A 20,755-nucleotide genomic window follows, 5' to 3' on the forward strand; every position below is an offset into this window, starting at 1 on the left:
TGTTCATTTTTCCAGTCTATTTCTTGACTTTTAAGTCTTTGTTAAAGTGGGACTCTGCTTCCAGGTTGAAGAGCACACTGGCCCAAGTTTTAGGGTCTTGTGCAGCTGTTTTCAGAGACACTTCTAAGGACTTGTGAGTTTTCATTTACTCTAAGGTGGTATGGTCTAAGGAAAGGTGTATTTACCACTCTCCTGGCCTGTACTCTGGTCTATAAGTGACCACAAGCATCTTTTCTTCCCTGGAACTGTGACCAGAGTCCCTGCTCCACTGTGGACACAAGCTCTGCTGGACTAGGACTCCTCCTCACCCTGGGACTGCCATCCAGGACTGTGACCCAGATCTGAATATGGGCAAAGCAGAGAGTCCTGTCTCAGGCCTAGTAAAGAAACCCCTGTAATCTCCTTCAGACCAGGTGTTCCAGCCCCTTAGTGTCTGTGGCCTGACGGATCTGGAAGCAGTTTCTGCCACTGCTGATTCAGTGGCTCCCCAGGCCTGCTCCTGGCTTGCTGGGGTTGAATGTGTGCTGGCACCACTTGCACTGGCCTGTGCTTCACTCTCGTTCAGGTGCCACAGATCTTTCATGCCAGTCTTCTACGCTGTCTTGGACTGGAAAATGATTTCCCCCCATCCTTTTGTGCATTCCACTGCTCCAGCAATTGTTTTATGGCATGCTTTAAAAGGGTTTGGGGGTGGGGGTGGGGGAGAGCTCAGCCATCTTGTCCTGAACGCACTTCTTGACTCCAAGCCCAGCCCTTCATCCCCTGTGCTCCCTAGTATAACCCCTCTCATTCTATAGTTGAGAAAACTGAGTCTCAGAGAAACTAACTAACTCGTCCAGGATCAAAGTAATAAGTGAAAGAACCATGATTTGAACACAAGCCTGATAACTCCAAGCTCAGCACATTTTCTGCTGCACTAAACTATCTCCTAACATGTTATTTTCTCTTAGAATGGAAACTCCATAAGGACAAGGCCAGTTTCCTTTCTGTCTTTGTATCTCAATCACTAAGAACAGTTACATATAACATATATGTCATTACATATTAATAGCAATATAAAGATACTATAATACTAAATTATATCACACATAATATTAGTATAGTTCTGTCCCTATATTATATACTACATAACATATAACATGATACATTCATATAATAGTTCTATAATATGAAATTATATATTATATAACATTAATATAGTATATGTGTATATATATACAGTTTATATATACATATATATACACACATGTATATATGTATGTATATATTTTTTTTACTAGACCTATGCTGTGATTTCAGTAGCATGACACTTCAGGTAAGGAAGTTTCCCCCATCAGCACCTGGTTTGCATTTTATAATTTTACAGAATTGCCTGGGACCCTAAGAGGTTAAATGCTTTGTGCAAGGCTACATAACCAGTAGGTGCTCGAGTCAGGAAATGAACCCAGGACTTCCTGACTCCTAGGCTGGTTGTCTATCCGTTATGCCATGATGCTTCTGTACTTAAAGTAAATGGTTGTCGAATTTAATTGAGCTGAGTTTAAGCTCCTTATGGATGACAGAAGAGCCCCAGAGAGTCACTGGCTCTAAGTACCCATAACTCTTGCTTCCATAGGAGCCCAACATATATTCTACAACAATGCCTACACATATCTATCCACCTCTAAAAGAAACCTTTTATTTCCCTTTCGATTTCAAATGCCGACAAAGGAATGTTTTCTTCTTTCAGACCAAAACAGCCGGTAAGGCCAGCCTTTGCTGACGCTGAGTCAATCACATCTGAGACTGGCCTCTGCCTGAATCTCCCTCTTACGTATCCAGTCCTTAATTCATTGCTCTAGCTGAACACACACAAACCCCAAAGCTTCTCAGAACAGTTGTGCTAAGGTAGGGGTAGTGGAAGCTATAAGATAGTTTCAAGATGTTTCAAGTATGTGAAATTGCATACAGATGTCCAGACAGTACATACAGTCAAAGTGAATTTTCAAAGCCATATCAGTGCGAATCTATACCTACACGCAGACCTTCTCTTGAGCAGGACAATGGATGAGAACAAGCAGAATGCAACTTGCAATTCACCTACCTGGTCGTGACACCGGTTGCCTTCCATGATAAGAAGTCAGGCAAATCAAAAAAGTGGCCTGCCTTGTCCCAGCAAGACTCTCTCAAGTTCTGCCAAATGAAATACACATTAGGATCAATTAGAACTCTCTTTCACCTTTCCCCCCAATATATTTAATCATGGCTCAAAATCATCAAGCCCAGTCCAACAATGCCAGTGAAAACATGCAAACTGCGGCAGGGGGAAAGGAAAGATTAACTCCATCACATTAATTGGGGGTGGGATAATCAGCAGAAAATTATTAATAATACTTCTAAGTATTTCTTTTTTATCTCTCTCCTACCAAAGTGATCAAAAGCCTCTATTTTTGAGAGGGTATATAATTGATCTTCCTGGTGAAAGGACTATGAAGAGATAGGGCAAGCATTCAATGAAAATAATGTTTCCACCACTAGCAACTGTGGGCTAGAGAGGGAGCTCCATAAAAATAAAGGAGATAAAACTGAAGCCAAATTCTTCTTTAAATTTCTACATATACCAGCTCACCCAAAAAGAAAGCAAAAACATGGTCATCATCCTCAAGGAGCTTACCATCAAGTTCAAAATGAACTGTGTTTGATCGATTTTCAACAATCACAAATCCAAAAAATGCATCTGGTAAGCTAATATAGACTCTGCCCATATCAAAGCCCCCTCCCTTTTTATGTCCCTCTTAACTGATTCCATTTCCTTCTATTGCTTTCATATCACCATTAGACATCTGGCTACAGTAAGAACAGGAAAAACTTCCCAAAACATGGGTTCCCATAAAAAGGCAAACTGAAAAAAAGAGAGGTAGAAAGAAAACAGAAAGACTTTCTGGTTAGAAATGATGGTATGAAAATATCAAATAGGGAATTGAAATCCAAGCTAAATGAGAAGCTGGTAAGTACACAGTTAGGCACTTCAACAAGTTCAAATTACAATGCTTCGACAAAATACACCCCAATGCCCTGAAAGAATGACAGCTTTTACTGCTAAGGTCCTGAGCATGATCTTTGAAAAATCAAGTTAAACAAAATTTCTGTAGTCTGAAGTCAAGTAGAGACGTTCTTGATTTTTGTTTGGGGAGGCAAATTGGTCCATGAGTCAGCAAGCACTTGGCTTGGAATTCTGCCTCAGATATTTACTAGCCGTATCAGTTTCTTTAACTGTAAAATGGAAAGGGGGGAAGACAATGATCTCCTAAGGTCTCCTTCCAGCTCTACATCTATGTTGTTATGGCTGTCAGGATTCATAGAAATTTGGAGGAAGATGCCCAACAAAATGCCATAAAATGACATGTTATTAGCCATATTCTACTTACATTTTTGGATGTCATACAACATTTATGCAGATTGTTCAAAACTGGGAGGGAAGAGTAACAAACTAGATGACAAAATAGATATCTATTCATAAAGACCATGAAAAATTAGAATAACAAGTGAAACATAATAATATGAAATTAAATATGGACAACTAATTCGTGTTCAAAGAATCCATTTTACGGGTCTTATATTGGGGAGATATGAAAAGTGGTGTGAGACAGTGGGCTTAATTGGAGTCAATAGGATACAAATAACAGAAAAAACTGCAATCCTTGGCTGAATTAAGAGAAGACACCATGGCAAATCCAGAGCATGCAGAAAAGCCCAGACATCACCTTGCTGACAAAGGTCCATATAACCAGAGCTAGAGTTTTTCCAGTAGCTATATATGGCTGTGAAAGTTAGGCTATAAGGAAAGCTGAGCACTGAATAATCAGTGCTTTCAAACTGTGATGCTGGAGAAGATTTTTGAAAATTTCTTTGATAGCAAAAATATCAAATCAATCCTGAAAGAAAATAATTTGGGCTCTTCACTGGAAAGTTAAATGCTGAAGTTGAAGCATAAAAAGGCCACAGAATGAAAAGATGGGACTCATTAGAAAAGACCCTGATGCTGGGAAAAATTGAAGGCAAAAGGAGAAGACAGCAGAGGAAGGGATAGATAAGAAATTATCATGGAAGCAACAGCATGAAATTAGACAGACTTTGAGAGATAGAGGATAGAAGGGGCTGGTGTTCATGAGTTTAAGAAGAGTCAGACAAGACTGAATGACTAACCAGCAACACTGTGCCGAATGAGAGGAGTCATAGTTCTACTATTTATTGGCCTGATTAAGTCTGGAGTACTTTGCTTGGGTCTTGGCACCATGATTTTGGAAGGGCACTGATAAATTTGATAATATCTAGAGGAGGACGACTGGGTTGGTGATGGCCCTGACGATCATGCCATATGAGGATTGACTGAAGAAACTGGAGATACTTAGCCTAGAGAGGTGAAAGGGATAGGACGATTGTCTTCAAGGTTTCCAGAAATGCTGGCGTGGGAAATAGGGATTAGATTAAATGTTCTAATTGGTCCGAGAGATCAGAACCAAAAGTGATGGATGGAAAATTGAAAAGAAGAAAATCGAAGCTTGATATGAGAAAACAAACTAAAACTGGTTAATTACAAGATCTTTCTTAAAGTGATAAAGGTTGCATTGGGAGGTGGTGAATTTCTAGTCCTGGAGGTCTTCAGGCAAAGGCTGAATGACAATTTGTCAGGTGCTATAGTGACAGCTCATTTTCAGGTATAAATGGCTGTGAGTTCAAGGTCTAATTTGAAATTCTGTAAGTCTGAATCCTTGCTCAGTTATTTTTTGGTCAACAAAACCAATGAGATCTATTTCCAGCTCCGAGATTCTATGACCCACTCTCTCATTTGAAATAAGCCAAATCTCATCTCTTTATGTGTTATCTTCCTTGGAAGGTGGTAGTGGTGGTGGTGGGGAGGATGTGGGAAAAGACAGACATTAAGAAGATAGGAAAATACCAAATAAAAGACAAAGAAAAAGGTCGACAGAGAGGAATAAAGAGAGAAGGAAGGAAGGAAGGAAGGAAAGAAGGAAGGAAGGAAGGAAGGAAGGAAGGAAGGAAGGAAGGAAGGAAGATGAAAGAGAGGGTAGAAAGGAGAGAGAGAAAGAGAAGAGAGAAATAAAATGTAATGAAAGAAAAGAGGGGGTAGGGAGGGAGTGAATGCTCCCTGGAGCTTGGATTCATTTCTCTAGAAATGCTGACAGACCATATGTGAGTGATCCCATGCCTTTTTTTTTTTTTGGATGGAGCCCATGATTTTCAAGTGCTTTGTCATCAAAAGCTTGACTGGCCAAAAGTATATCAAGGCCCACTGATGTATTTTTTTAATCTATTTTTTTTAATTTTAATTAATTTATTTATTTTAGTTTACAAAATTCAGTTCCACAATCCCTTGTGTTTCAAATTTTCTCCCACTCCTTCTCCTCCCTCTCTCCCCTCCCCCCAAGGTGGCATGCAATAAAATATAGGATCTACAAATACCTTCACATTAAACATTATTCAAGTTGTAAAGAGGGATTATAACCAATGGAGTGAACAATAAGAAAGAAGAAATAAAACAAAACCAAAAAAAAAAGGGGGGGAGAGAGCAGGTAGTTTGCTTCCATCTGCATTCAGGCTCTGCAGTTCTTTCTCTGGACAAAGATATCCCTTTCCATCATGAGTCTTTCGGAGTTGTCTTATACATTGCTGAGGGGAGCCCAGTCTATCAAAGTTAGTCGACTGATGTATTTTTTTAGCTCTGGACTGGCCACAGGGCAGAAGCCCATAACAACCCCTCTGGCCAACAGAGGAGAGAGCTCTGAGCAATCACACCTCACTGAAGTCTAACCTGGATGCTCCCTCACTTGTACTAGGGTATAACACCCCACTGTATACAAGGAGGAAAAGAGGTTTAGGAGCCTGCTTTTTAAAAAAATATCCCCCATATAGTTCTGTTTAATGGTAAAGGACACTAAAAGGTCTCCTTATTTAATCCATCCAACAAGCATTAAGGACCTACTGTGTACTGGGCACTGTGCTAAGTAATGGAGGGACAAATATAAAGAATGAGCAGTTCCCATTCTAAAAGAGAAGACTGGAAGGAAGTATGGAAGTGTAAACAGTACAGAACAAATAAAAGAGCTAAAAACCCAGAGCAAGCAACATCCAATATTCATCTTTTCTCCCTCTTTTCCACAATAAAAGTCCCTATTATTTAAGCTCCATAGATCTGTGACCTGGCCTGCAAGCTCTCTGCTTCCCAATGCCAGTCCTGGAGCTAGTCAATCCCTGGGGCTTGGAATGAATCAAAGGGATAGAAGGTTCAAAGAACCACATCCATTATTTGATAAAACCACAGCATTTCTCAGGAGTAGCAGATCTCTCAAAACAAAGCCAGCTGCAGAGTTCAGTAGAGGGTGGAGAGAGAGCTGGGCGGCCACAAACATCTGAGCAAGCCAGGAGCCATCATGTCCCCTCAGGACAGAAGGCCTCTTCAGCCCTCTCCTTCCCCTCCCCATAAGGGATCAACAATTTTATGAGAGAAGGTGGCAGGGAGTGGGGCGGGGGCCGATGTTCTGCATTCTAACCTATCCTTTTGGCTGCTGTGATAAGGTTGGGGGGTAATCAAAGGGAGAATAGGTAGTTGGGCATTAATGCAGGCTGGGGACCCTCTTTCATGCCCTCCCCCACTGGGTCCCCTCTTTTAAGCCCTCCCTGCTGGGGCCCCTCTTTTAAGCCCTCCCCCACTGGGGAGGGGCGCTGTAGCTTACAGAAATCAAGGAAACAGGAGTCTCTCCCAGAACGTTCCGATATTTGGTTATTAATTACGAAGGAATGATAGATAACTAGGCTGTTTGTGTGAGAATGAAGGCATAATGAATGAGAGAGAGTGGAGTGCTTTCTCTCCTTAATTCCCCACTTGATAAATTGGTCCCTGAAGATTTTTAAGAGATTGTTTTCTAGCAAGATTTTTGAAAAGTACAAACAACTACAAGAAAAGGAAAAACCTTGTCCTTAACTTAAGTTCAAAGGCTGAAATTGGAAAGATGGTTAAACCAACAAATAAGCTGAAAATAGTTTGACAAGTGGTTAAAAAGGGGGGAGGATTATCTGAATGGTAATCATTCAAAGAACAGTGATGTTGAGGAGTCAAATTGGTGAAAAACCCCAGAAGACCGTTATCCCAGGGAAGACATTTCTGGACTTTTTCACCTCTAGCTATAGGAGATAGCGGAAGTGTTTCAGTGCCGTACTGGGAGGTGGGGTAGCTATTTTCCCTCAACTCCTACAGCATTTGTAATTTTTGGAAGCTGTTAGTAAATACCTCAGAGTTGTTTTAACTAAATTATCAGTGAGTTAAATTAATAGTGAGTTTTACAAAGAGGTAATCATCAAAACAATCTCGTAGTGGCTAAGAAATAGAGTGGTGGATCACTGGAATAGATTAGATACACAATACCTAGTAGTAAATGGCCATAGTAATCTCATATTTGATGAACCCAAAGATTCGAGCCTTTGAAACAAGATTGGTATTATGACAGAAAAGGGAAACAACAAATATTTGGAAAGATGTGGAAGAATCGGGACACTAATGCACTCACTCTTGGTGGAGTTGTGAACTGTTTCAATCATTCTGGAGAGCAATTTGAAACTATGACCAAAGGCCTATAAAATTATTCATTGCCTTTGACCAAGCAATACCACTACTAGGGCTGTATCCCAAAAAGCTAAAAGAGAAGTACTTATATGTACAAAAATATTTATAACAGCTCTTTTCATGATGGCAAAGAATTAGAAACCGAGGTGATGTCAACTAATTAAGGAATGGCTGAATAAATTGTGATGGAATACTAATGTGCTATAAGAAGAAATGACAGGGATGGGGATGATTTCAGATTAATATGAACTGATGCAAAGTGAAGTGAGCAGGACAAAAAGAACATTGTACATAGTAAACAATGTGGTATGATAATCAACTGTGAAAGACTTAGCTACTCTAAGTAATACAATGATCCAAGACAATTTCAAAGTACTTAAAGTGAAAAATTCTATACTTCTCCAGGAAAGGAACTGATAGACTCTGAATGGAGATCAAAGCATTTTTAAACTATATATATATACATATATACACATATACGTATATATGTTACATATAAAATGTATTTTGTGTTCTCTTTTTTAACATGTATAAAACAGAAATATATTCTGCATGACTTCACATGAACAATCTAACAGTCTTTATCAAACTGCTTCCCTTCTCAAGGAGGAGGAAGTGGAGGAAGAGAAGGATAGAATTTGGAGCTCAAAATTAAAAAAAAAAAAACTGGGGCAGCTAGGACATGAGTTCTGAAAACTGAGTTTTGAAAACTGAGTCATTGATTAATTAGACAATGATTCTTATTTTTATAAACTTGACTCAGTTTCCTACATATTTGAAATATGTGGCCTTTATCAGAGAAATGTACCGTAAAAATATTTAATATTACTTGTCTATGGTACATTTTTCCAAAATGTAGTTTCCTTTATTTTTTCTTTTAACTAGACTACTTTTTGCTTTTGTAGGAATTGTGCTAAACACTGAGAATATAAAGAAAGACAGAAACAGGCCCAACCCCCAAGAAGCTTGCAATCTCTAGGAGAGACCACACGCAGACATCTGTTTACAAACAAGATGCAGATGGGATACATCGGAGGCAATCTCAGAAGGCCTGGGAAAGGCTTCCTGGGGAAGGTTGGGATTTTAGCTGGTCCTTGGAGGAAGCCTGGGAAGTTAGGAGGAGGTGGAGCTGAGAAGGGAGAGTATTCCAGGCATGGGGGACCACCAGTGAAAATTCCCAGTGAGGGGATGGCACAGAAATGAGGCCAATGGCACTGAACTGTAAAGTAGGTGGAGGGATGGAAGGGATTGGAAGATTGGAAAGCTCAGAGTTTAAGAAGAGTTTTAGAAACAAAAAAGGCTTCTTATTTAATTATGGAGCAAAATAGGAGGCCCTGAAGTTTATTGGATTAAGATATGACATATAGTCTCCTTTATTAGAATGTAAGCTCATTGCAAATACTGAGTTTTTTTCATTTTTTTTTTGTACTTGAATCCCCAGTTCCTGGCACAATGCCTGGCCCATAGCTTCTATTTAATTTTAACTTGTTGATTGATTGATTGCTTTGCATTCCCTCTCCGACCACAGCAGTCCATGGGACAGAGAGCTAGACTGGGCCTCGGAAAGAGCCAAATTCAAATCCTGCCTCAAACATTTTCTACATATGTGAGCCAGGGAAAGGAACTTATCTTCTTTCATCTTTAGTGTCCTCATCAATAAAATGAGGATAATAATCATACCTATCTCACAAGGTTGTTGGAGATTGAAATGGGATGACCTAGCTGAACAGATGTTAAAGTATTATATAAATATATGTTGTAGCTTTGATTATCATTATCACGAACGATTGCTGATTTGAATGAACTTGAAAGTGTCTCAAAATGGAGCACGATTGCAAATGATGGCCTGTATTAACATTAGTTGATCTGAATTCTAAGAGAACAAAAAGCTCATCTCTCCCTGAGAAGCAGCACAAGGGCCAATATCTCAGCATTTCTGACCATAGTCGATCTCCCTGTTAGATTGCTGGGTCCTTACAGGACAGTCAAACCCATAAGTCCTTGGGGCAGCCCCACAGGACCAAGACCAAGGATACTCCCAGAAAGTCGGCAAGTCAACCAGCATCTATGAAGAGCTCACCATTACATACCATTTTAAGGTTTACAAAGCAAAGGCAGGTGAACAGAATGCAGAATTTGGAGTCAAGAAAACCCCTAGTTCGAATCCACCTTCAAACACTTACTAGCTGTGTGACAATGTATCTCTCAGTCTTCAAACTGGGGATAACAATGCTACCTGCCTCCCAGGGTTGCTGTGGGGATCAGATGAGATCATATTTCAAATCTAACAACTCTCTATAAAGACCAGTTATGATGAGGATGAGGATGATTGATGCGCTCACTATGTGATGGACACTGTACTAAAAACTGGTGATACTAAGTTATCACGTCCACAAGCATTTATTAAGTGCCTACCATATACCATTCTAAGCACTGGGGATACAAAGGAAGGGGAAAAATAACAACAGTCTCACCTTGAGGGGCTCAGAGTCTAGGCACACATAATATATATACAGGATAAATTAATTCAAACTCATTGAATAAATGAGAAGTAAGAAAAAGCTCTGTCCCAGCTTCATTGCCCAGAGAGCAGGTTGGCATCTATTCTCTGGAGGGTTACAGAGCGAAGAAGGATCCTGGCCAAGGAGACTGCCAGGAAGACAAATCTCTCTTGTCTGGGGTAAGCAGGTCCTTTGGAGGGGTTTCATTTTAATTGGCAAATGGATTCATTCACTTCCTGGCCTGGCTGGCGAGGTTGCTGCTGAGCCCGGGGAATGTCTGCCATACTCCATTCAAGGGGGGGGCTGCTGGCCCAAGAGACAGGAAATTATTTCGGGGATATTTTCTGATGGAATGGGTTGGATGCTATCCTAGCAGCTTCCTTCCATTGATGTCCCCTATATTCTCTGTCCAAAGTCAATTACCTTGGCTCCTCTTCCTCAGATATATTTCTTCACAACACTTAATGGAAGCCATTCATGATTCACCATCCTGGTCTGCAGTGGGGACTCCTTTCAAAAATGTTGAAATGGCCATCTCTTTGCTATTTGCTTCAGATGATCAAAGCCATGATGTCAAAGAATCACAGACTTTGAAGGCTGGGTGGGCACACAGTGGAAGTCTAGTCTTCCTCATACACAAGAGGAATTCCCAATAAATAGTTATCCACCCTCTGCTTGAAGATGCCTCCCCCCCCCCAAGGAAGGGGAACAGGCTACCCTGACAGCCCATTGCACATCAGCACAGCTTTCATTCATAGAAAGTTTTGCCTGCATCAAGCTTGAATTGGCTTCTTTTAAATTTCCACCAAAGTCAAGGATGAATTATTAATATTTATCTTTGCACAGAATCTTGGCCACCTAAGCAGAAAGAACTAGTGTCACAATAGAGAGAGTTCTTGTCCTGGAGTCAGGAAGACCTGAGTTCAAATATGGTCTTAGACACATTAACTCCGAAACACTGAGTAGTTTACAGTTTCTGTTAGCTTCAGTTTTCTCAACTCTGAAATGGGGGATATAAGAGCACCTACTTCACTAAGCTGCTGTGAGGATGAAAGGTGATGATACTTGTAAGAAGTGCTCAGCCTAGTGCCAGAAATATAGTGCGTACTAGATAAATGCTCATTCTCTTACCTTCCCCTATAGAGTCCTATTAAAGATTTAGTGATCATAAGCACAACATTCATGACCTGTAGAAACCTGTAAATTTTGTTAAAATTAACCTCAGCCCTTTCCTTAGGAATGTGGAGAACTGTTGATGAGGAATGTTACCTATATTGTCAGACATAGTTTTTGTTTTGATTAGTTGTTTTTTTGTTGTAGGAGAAGGTTCCCTAGGTAATAGAAGGAGATATATCAGAAAATGATTGTACTGTAACACAAAAGGCATAAAGAACACCTTCTCCCTTTTTTAGAGGTGAAAAAAGAAAATATTCTTTCTTAGAATGTCTAGCCTGAAACCTTGTCAAAGGGCTGAGCTACCCTAGAAACTAGTCAAGTACCTTAATGTGGAATAATGGATAGAGAACTAGGTTTAGAGTCATGATATTCTGAGGTCAAATCTCACCTCTGATACTCATGAATGATGTCACAATGGGCAGTAACTTAATCTCTCTAAACTTTAGTTTCCCCATACATCAAAATTTGGTGGAGGGGTGGCCAGGTGGCACAGTGAGTAAAAGCGCAGGCCCCAGAGTTGGGAGACCTGGGATCGAATCCAGGCTCAGATACTTAGCGCCCACCCAGAAACACCTGGCTGTGTAACTTTGAGCAAGTTACTTAACCCCAATTGCTTTAAAAAAATTTTGGGGTGGTAAAAAGGTAGAAAATGCCACCTTCCTTAAAGGGTTATTGTGATTATGAAATGAAATTATGTCAGGGAAGGGAAGGCAAAGCAAGGCAAGGCATGGATTATCATCATCATCCCCTGGCATGTGCTCTTTTTTTTTTAATTTAAGTAGTATTTTATTTTTCCCACAATTACAAATCAAGAAAGTTTTTAGTATTCATTTTTACAAGATTTTGAGTTCCAAATTTTTCTCCCTTCCTCTACTCCCTTCTTCTGAAAATGTTACACAGTTTGATTTAGTTTATACATACACTATCATGTAAAACATTTCCATATTCATAATGGTTGTGAAAGAAGAAACAAATCAAAAGTAAAAAAAAAAGCATGAGAAAGAATAAAGTAAGCAAAAAAATATGGTGTATGATCTTAATACGATGAAACTCAGAATTGAAAAGAACTTTGTGGAAAGGACAACTTGAGAACTTGGGAGTCAGATCCTAGTTCTTCTACATGCTGCCTAGTGGTCTAGTGTTTGAAAAACCTAATGACCCCAGATATTAGAGTAAGGACTCAATATTTGGGGAGGGGGAGGAAGTTCTGGGGAAACTGAAAAGCAGTCTGGCAGAAATTAGGTATAAACCAACATCTCACACCATATACCAAGGTAAGATCCAAATGGATACATTACTTATACATGTAGGGTGATAACCTTAACAGAGGATTAAAAAAGATATTACCCTTTTAGATCTATAAATAGAAGATAATTTCATGATCAAACAAGGGACAGAGATGGACAAGAGATAAAATGTAGAATTTTGGTTATATAAAAATTTTAAAGTGTTGGGTTTTCTTACGAAGTAATAAGACCAATTTAAATTTGTAAGAGAAGGATGTAACTGGGGGGGGGGATTGCAATAAGTTTCTTTATTAAAGGTCTCATTTCTAAGCTATATAAGCAACCAATTCAAATTTATAAGAACAAGAAAATTTCCCAATAGGTAAATGGACAACAGATATGAATAGGCAGTTTCAAAGGAAGAAATCATATACATACATACATACATACATACATACATATAGGCAACTTTGTACTTTTCATTTTTAGAAAAAAGAAAAAGAAACGAAAATGGCAAATATTAGAGAGCAACAGACAAATAAGCACATGGATGCTGGATTGTTGATGATGTTGTGAACATGTCCAGACATTCTGACAACAGTTTGGCATGATGTCCAAAAAAATAATCAAAGTGTACATGACCAGGCTATACTGCTAATATTAAATTAAATTAAAGGAAAAAGAAAAGGATACATATGGACACAAATATTTATAGCAGAGTTTTTGTTTTTGTTTTTTAGTAGAACTGGAAACCAAGTACTCATTTAAAAGAAGGAAGGAAGGAAGGAAAGGATGAGAGAAAAGAACAGAAGGAAGACCAAAAAGAAGCAAAAAAAAAAAAAACCACCTTTAAAGGCTTAGACTGATCTTATTATACATTTAAAAAGAAAAGCAAGATACACATAATAAATAGCTGAAGTTTCTTATACAATTCTCTTTTTTTTGCTTTAATATATATGCATATATATACACTTATATGTAAATCTGTTGTATGTGGTATTTGTTAATTTCAGAATTAAAAAACGAAAAGAGAAAAATGAACCTCAGGCTACAGGATTGGACTCACAGGTCTGATACTCTTTTACTTACTATATGACCTTGGAAAAGTCTATTTATTTCTCTGGGCCCGCGTTTACATAGTTTTGAAGAAAGAGGATCAGACTATAATGTTCAAGGTCCCATCTAGTTCTGAATGCAAAGCTTGTGTCCACTGTTAAGTCCTACAATTCCGTTTGTGCTCCCTTATAAACAGTTTTGCTGAGGCACAGCCTCATATTCCAGGCTGACCTTTTCTTTCAGTCTTTTTTGCTCCATAGAATAGCATTTGAGGAATAAGATTTTATCCATGTTCTAGCTACAACCATGTAATAAGAACTTTGGGTGATAATAGGGTTTCACTGTAGGAGGTTCTAACAGCAACCACACTAGTATCCCCAGGATGGCTGCTAGAACAGGTTCTTAGATCTGTTTTACTAGGAAAGATAGCTGTTTAAGGGGTCAACAATCTTTCAAAATTATATTCCCTAGTTCAGGGGAAAAGTCAGCACCCTGAACTTCAGAGAGAATATGGAGAAAATATAAACAAAGTAATAAAGACCAACAGACAGGCTCTGACTGCCTGAATCAACTATGCACTTTACACACATCTCTGGAGGGAGAGAGCCTTTACATCTGAGCAATTGGGAGCTCTGAACATAGGCCACTCAGAATCTCACCAGGGAATCACAAGATCCTTCTCATAAGTGAGCCCCAAAGCAAAACACCAACTCAGAGTATATATACCCTTCTCAGAGCCAGAAGGCATCATAGCCCTCAGTGATTGGTGCCTAATTAGAAATTTGCTCAGGTGTGAAAGCCTTCCTACAAGCAAGCCTCCCCTAAGCAAGCTTCCCTGAATGGGCTCCAGGTGACGCCTATCAATGGGCAGGAAGATCTTAAAATCCCATTAAGTTCACAGAGGTAAGCCTTGGAATGATGGGATAAGATTTGACATACGCTTGTATGTACTTCTACTGACTTTCCTTCAATGGACTGAGCTCCATGAGACATTAGTGTTAAAATTATTACAGTTAGAAAGTTGCTTGCTATTGGTTTGGGAGTCCAAGAGCTGCCATGTGCTGTTATGTCACTTCTCTCGGTTTGAGAGAGATGAGCAATATGTCCAAGCTATATTCCCTCAGAAACTTCTCCTTTGGGGTCCTCAGTTTCTTTGTATATAACACAAGGCAGTTGAGCCTGATGACCTTTAAGTTTCCTTCTAGCTCTCATAGCCTGTGATCTCACTACATTATGAATTAAGCCAATTCAGAGAAGAAAGTGAAATTTATTTACTCAAAGTATATTCAAAGTATTACCCAAGAATAAAGTACTTCCAGCAAATATACCTCTCTCCATAAGCATCACCACTGAGAACTGGACACAGGGGAAAGACAGGAAGTCAACAAGAAGGCATGAAAATACCAGAGATAGCTACATTCAAAGAAGAGGAAAAAAAAGAGAATTTAAAAAGAAAGAAAAAGAGAAAAAAGAAAATAGAAGAAAGAAAAAGAAAGAAGAATTTTAAAACAGCAGAGAAGAAAGGAAAGAGAGAAGTAAATGAAGATGAGGAAAAAATACAAGATGACTTGGATGAGAGGTAATAAAAAGGAAAATTATTAAACAAATGACAAGGTAGAAGGGGCAAAGAACCGCATAAACCAACTCAAAGTGCCACATGCTCAGGAAGAGGAAAACACCACGTGAGAAGGGTGGAAGTAAGAGAACGCTGCCCCTGCTCTGCAGGCACATCTTTTCTCAGGGTGAATGAGCTCATCTATGATGTCATTGTCTCTGAGTCATGCCCCCACCAGAATCAGAGGTGGAAAAAGGCCTGTTAGGTCATCAGGACCAGCCCTCCTCCCTTCCAGGGGTCAGTGCAACAGTATATTCTCTGGGGATTTGTCTTGTCTAGTCTAGTCCTGAAATGACTCAAGCAATGAAGACTTCTACCTAAACCACTGGAGAAATTTTAACCATTTACCTGCACAGCTAAAAATAACAGATGTGGGTGAATTATAGCTGCCTTTTACCCAAACTTCAGGTCTAGAATTGACTCAATCTTTAGGACCAAGTACCTGAAACAATGCCACCCAACCTCCAGTGTCTCCCTTCTCCAATCCATCTTTGGCAAAGCTGGCAATCAATGAATTTATGAAACATTTATTAAGTGCCTACTATGTGCAAGGAACTGTTCAAAGCACTATATTTACCAAAACAAAAAAGCAAAAGACAATCCCTGACCTCTAGGAGCTTACAATCTGATGAAGGAGACAACATGAACAAGGGACTGACATAGTAGGACCTGTGTTAAAAAAAAAAAACACTAGTGACCGAATTGAAATTGAATTGGAAGAGGGATATGAGGTAGGCAGACTCATCAAGAAGCTACTGCAATAGTTCAGACAAGAGATGATGAGGGATCAATAAAAATTCATTAAAGAGCTCCACAACCAGAATGAGTGAGTTCAGTGAGTGGTGAGCTCCTTCCACATCACTGGAGGCCTTTCAGAAGGGGTTAAATGAACACTTTTTGGTGATATGTGCTTGTAACGCTAATGGGTAAAGAAGTGTTCTTGACTAATTGTGGGACATAGGTAGCTAACCAAAGAAAGATTATTACTATTCTGAAGATTTAGTTTTTAATTCTCTGGAATCTGTTATTTTTCAGGAATATCAATGCCGGTAGTATTGTGGGCCTGAAAGTGGAGGACACAGATGTAAGAAATAAAGATGAGAATAGAAAACTAAAAACTGAGAAATAGATGGATACCTTATGTTACAAAAAAAAAAAAAACCAGGATGCTCAATACTCCACTGAGTGAACATGAGGCATATTGAATTATGAGCCTGATTTACATAGAACCTCCATAGGAGAGATATGCCCCCTCCCAAAGACAAAATCCACAGCAGATGCTGTAAGAGTAGCTAACGTGACCCTATGCCCTCTTCAAAGGTTAAAGAGAATCTGGTTCTAACCTGACAAGTCCCTGCACAAAACTTCCAAAGAGATGACCCGGCTTGATACAAGAGATGATATGACATGTGTTTTCTTTTTGTGTGAGAGGGAAAATGAGATTTATGATGAAAAAGGAAAATAATGTTTAGAATAGAAAAGGTCACCAAGGAGTGGTACAGCTGAGGTCTTGGTTCTTTATGAAGGTTTATATCCCCTTGCAAAGTAGAATACAGGTCTAGGAGGCTCCTTTAAAGTTCTTGATTTTTCTGGGACAGGGGAACAGGATAATTTCATTCCTTAGCTCCTTCTCCCAAAGGTGGAAGACCCTCCTGCTTTTGAAAGTCAATACAGTCATTTGCAAATCAATAAATTGTCAAAGAATATGAACAGGCAGTTTTCTGATGAAGAAAACAACACAATTTATAATCACATGAAAAAAATTTCTCTAAATCACTAATGATTAGAGAAATAAAAATTTAAAAAACCTCAAGCTATCATTTTATACTTATCAGATTGGCTAAATTGATTGAAGGGGAAAGCAATAAATGTTGGAGTGGATGTGGGAAAATGGGATTTTAATTCATTGCTGGTGGAATTGTGAATTGATCCAACCATTTCGGAGAACTATCTGGAATTATGCCCAAATAATTATTAAACTGCCTATACCCTACTTGGTCTATTTCCAAAGATGATAAGGAAAAAGGAACAGAATCTATATGTTCCAAAATGTTTATAGCAGCTTTTTTTGTGGGGGCAAAGAACTGGAAATTGTAGAGATGCTTGTCAATTGGGGAATGGTGAATATTACTTTGCTATAAGAAATGATGAGTTTGATGATCTTAGAAAGACATGAATAGACTTGTGCAAAATAATAAAGAGAAAAATAAGCAGAGCATCATATGCATAACAGCAATATTCTTTAAAAACAACTTTGAGCCAATAAGTTATTTTAACTATTATAAATATGCAAATTACCTTCAAAGGACATATATATGAAGGAAGGCCCTGCCTGCATCCAGAGAAAGAACTGATTAACTGAAGTATGTACAGAATGACTTTATATTTATATACATATTTGTGTCTTATGGCATCACAGCCCCTAGGGCAGGGGGAGGGAAGAAAAAAAAAGAAAATTTCATGATAGCTTTACTATATATTTAAAAGGAATAGCAAGTTATACATAATAGATTTGCAGTTTCATGTGCAATATTTTTTATTATACTATGTTATGGAAATACTTGATTTATTACATAAATTAAAAATAAATAAAAATTTTGAAAAAGGAAAATTAACCCAGAAGATGGAAGTTCATTGGTATTCTCCCCTAAAGTTGAACTGGCACCGTCAATTCACTAGCCATGTCATCCTTAAGAAGGCACTTCTCCTGGACCTCCTTCAGGCTCCTTATCTGTAAAGCCACGTAGAGGAGAGGGTAAGAGATGGATCTATGTGACCAAGAACAAGTCATTAGAACTCTGGGTTTCATTTTCCTCATTTCTAAAAGTTCATTTAAGAGGCCCATGATAAAACCAAAAAATTATTTAAAAAAAAAGAGGCCCACGAAGGAAAAATGGGTGGTGGAAAAATAAGAAAACCTCTATGAACCATTCCAGCTTTAATTTCTATGTCTATGTCTTAGATAACCAAGAAATATGCAATAGATAGATAAATCTATATATCCCATTATATTAATATGGTATCTTTCTATATGCTATAAGATCGATATAATATCCTATAGTAATGATACTCTATGTAGCCTCTCTGTCCCCTCCATATTCTTTAAATACTTTCAAAACTGGAGAGAAACATGATAAAGTGATGCAAAAGAAACAAAGAACCACTGTACCTTCTTTTTTAGTCGAACATCTCACATGTTCTAGCTGAGGCAGCTTGGTCGTACAGTGGATAGATTGTTGGAGCTGGAGTCAGGAAGCTCAAATATCACCTACTATGTGAGGTTTTTCCTGATTCTCTGACTTCCTGCCATCTAATCCCCTGGCTGCTAGTGCTGCCCTCTCTCTATACTTCCTGTTAATTTTGTATATACTTTACTTATACTTACATTAATGAATGAAAAAACTTTTATTTACCTGGTGCCAAGCACCAGGGATACAAAATAACAAAGTTAAAGTTGGTCTCTACCATCAAGGAGTTTACACTCTAATGGGAAAGAAAACACACTAAGGAAATGGTGGCTAGAGAGAGAAACTTTGGTCTGAAAAGTTACAGAAATGGTGAATAGGACCACAGTGGAGAAGATCGACACATCCCATCCAGGAACAATGGCAGAATTGATTTTTCATGGTTCCATAACTGAATGTAGGATAGACAGGTGAGGAAAAGATAAAAAAGACAGCAAGTATTGGCAAAGTTGTGAAGAAGATGGGCAGAAAATAGGGAGTAAAGTGAGGTAATGTAGAATAGAAAGATCCAGGCTACAGAGTAGGAGAACCTGGGTTCAAAGCCTACCATTGATAATCCTTGTGTGACCTTGGGCAAGTCCCTTTACTTCGGTGAACTTCAGTTTCCTCATGTGTAAAATGAAAGTGTTGGATTAGATCAGACAAGCCTTTTTGTGTGATTTCTTTGTCAGGCTGGTGAAGCCTACAGACTCTATCTCAAAATAATGTTTTAAAATGCATAAAATAAATTATATAGGATTACCAAGGAAATCAATTACATTGAAATAGGCATACTATTAAAAAAGTTCACACATGTACAAAATATTTAGAGCAGCTCTTTGTGTGGTGGCAAAAAATTGGAAACTGAATGGATGCCCATCATTTGGGGAATGACTTAACAAGTAGTAGTATATGAACATAATGGAATATTATTGTGCTGTAAGAAATGAGGAATAGGTGGATTTCAGAAAAACACAGAAAGACTTATATGAACTGATGCTGAGTGAAGTGAGCAGAACCAAGAGAATATTGTACACAGTAACACCAACACTATGTGATGACCAACTTTGATTAACTTAGCTCTTTTCAGCAATACAATACTCAAAAAACAATTCCAAAGGACTTATCCAAAGGATGGAAAATGTCAACCCCATCAGAGAAAGAACTATGGAGTCTGCATGTAGATTGAAGCAGACTGTTTTCACTTTTTTGTTTTTTTTCTTTCTTGCGGTTTTTCCCTTTTGCTCTGATTCTTCTTTCACAACATGACTAATGTTGACATATGTTTAACATGATTGTACATGTATGACCTATATCAGATTGTTTGCTGTCTTAGGAAAGGGGGAGGGAATGAAGGAGAAAAATTTGGAATTCAAAATTTTATAAAAATGAATGTTGGAAACTAAAAGAAAAGCCTTAATGAGGAAGAACAAAAAATAAAAACCAAGTTTAAGGATCCCAGGTTTAGGACCCTTGGATATAATGGCCTCTGAGGTCCCTTTCAGGTCTAGATCTATGTGTTTATCATTGATTGTGAACATGGCAGCTTGCCTTTTCCTGAAACTGATTCCAGAGAAATAAACCACAATAAACACAGCAGGGCCAGGGGGCCAGGGCAGGAGTTTCCCAAGGAGGGAACATGTTGTCCATATGTTATAGAAGCTTCATGAGCTTAGGGCCTGTCCTTCCCTTTTAGTTTTTGTCTTCATATCCCTAGTACTTAGCACAATTCCAGATAGATGTTAGGTGCATAATAAATCCCCATTGACTGAGTTACAGGCAATTCTCCTCTGCTTTTATTGGTGGATGGAACTCTGAGAAGAAACTACCTCTAACAATGCAGACTGCTACCTACACTGTACCTTCAGTCAGAGAGCTACCCAGAGCCCTGAGAGGAGAGACAAGGGTCACAGAGCAGAGGCAGGGCATGATCCTGGTCTTCCTCACTCTCACTCTAACAGTAAGCAACACTGCGTCTCTGAGCTTATTCTATATTTACTCATCTCTATATCCCCCTAAATTCTCCCTTCTTCTGTTAAGGACTTCCTCAAGTACACCATCTAATGGATCTTTCTGGACATCCACTGTATTTAAAAGTCAACATGACTCTACTTGGTGTCATTCCACACTGTCTTGAATGATCTTCATGGTATCTCAGGGCTGTTGTGAGACTGGGAAGTTGAGAGGCAGCATAAGATAATGTAGAGGGTACACGGAGCGCAGTCAAGAAGACCTGACGATCAAGGCAATGGAGGCATCTCCTTGTCCTAAAGACCTGACGAGCAAGGTAATGGAGGCATCCCCTTGTCCTAAAGACCTGACGAGCAAGGCAATGG

The 20,755-nt window shown here is 38.9% G+C and overlaps 1 protein-coding gene across 7 annotated transcripts in view; it reads right to left on the reverse strand.

The window, feature by feature from the left end:
* LOC138165296 (FGGY carbohydrate kinase domain-containing protein-like) overlaps positions 1–20,755 on the reverse strand; it is a 545,803-nt gene that overhangs the window by 472,987 nt on the left and 52,061 nt on the right. For 5 of the 7 annotated variants that reach the window (XM_069093464.1, XM_069093465.1, XM_069093467.1 and 2 more), the window contains one exon: positions 2,084–2,172. In XM_069093464.1, the coding sequence (XP_068949565.1) occupies positions 2,084–2,172 (89 nt within the window). Of the gene's footprint in view, positions 1–2,083; positions 2,173–2,608; positions 2,781–20,755 lie in introns of those variants that run through there. The other 2 variants (XM_069093471.1, XM_069093470.1) reach the window with 2 other exon arrangements.

The sequence above is a fragment of the Petaurus breviceps genome, unplaced genomic scaffold (genome assembly GCF_028583685.1).
Source record: "Petaurus breviceps papuanus isolate PSGF00001 unplaced genomic scaffold, PetGlider_PUasm1.0 208, whole genome shotgun sequence".
Lineage (NCBI taxonomy): Eukaryota > Metazoa > Chordata > Mammalia > Diprotodontia > Petauridae > Petaurus > Petaurus breviceps.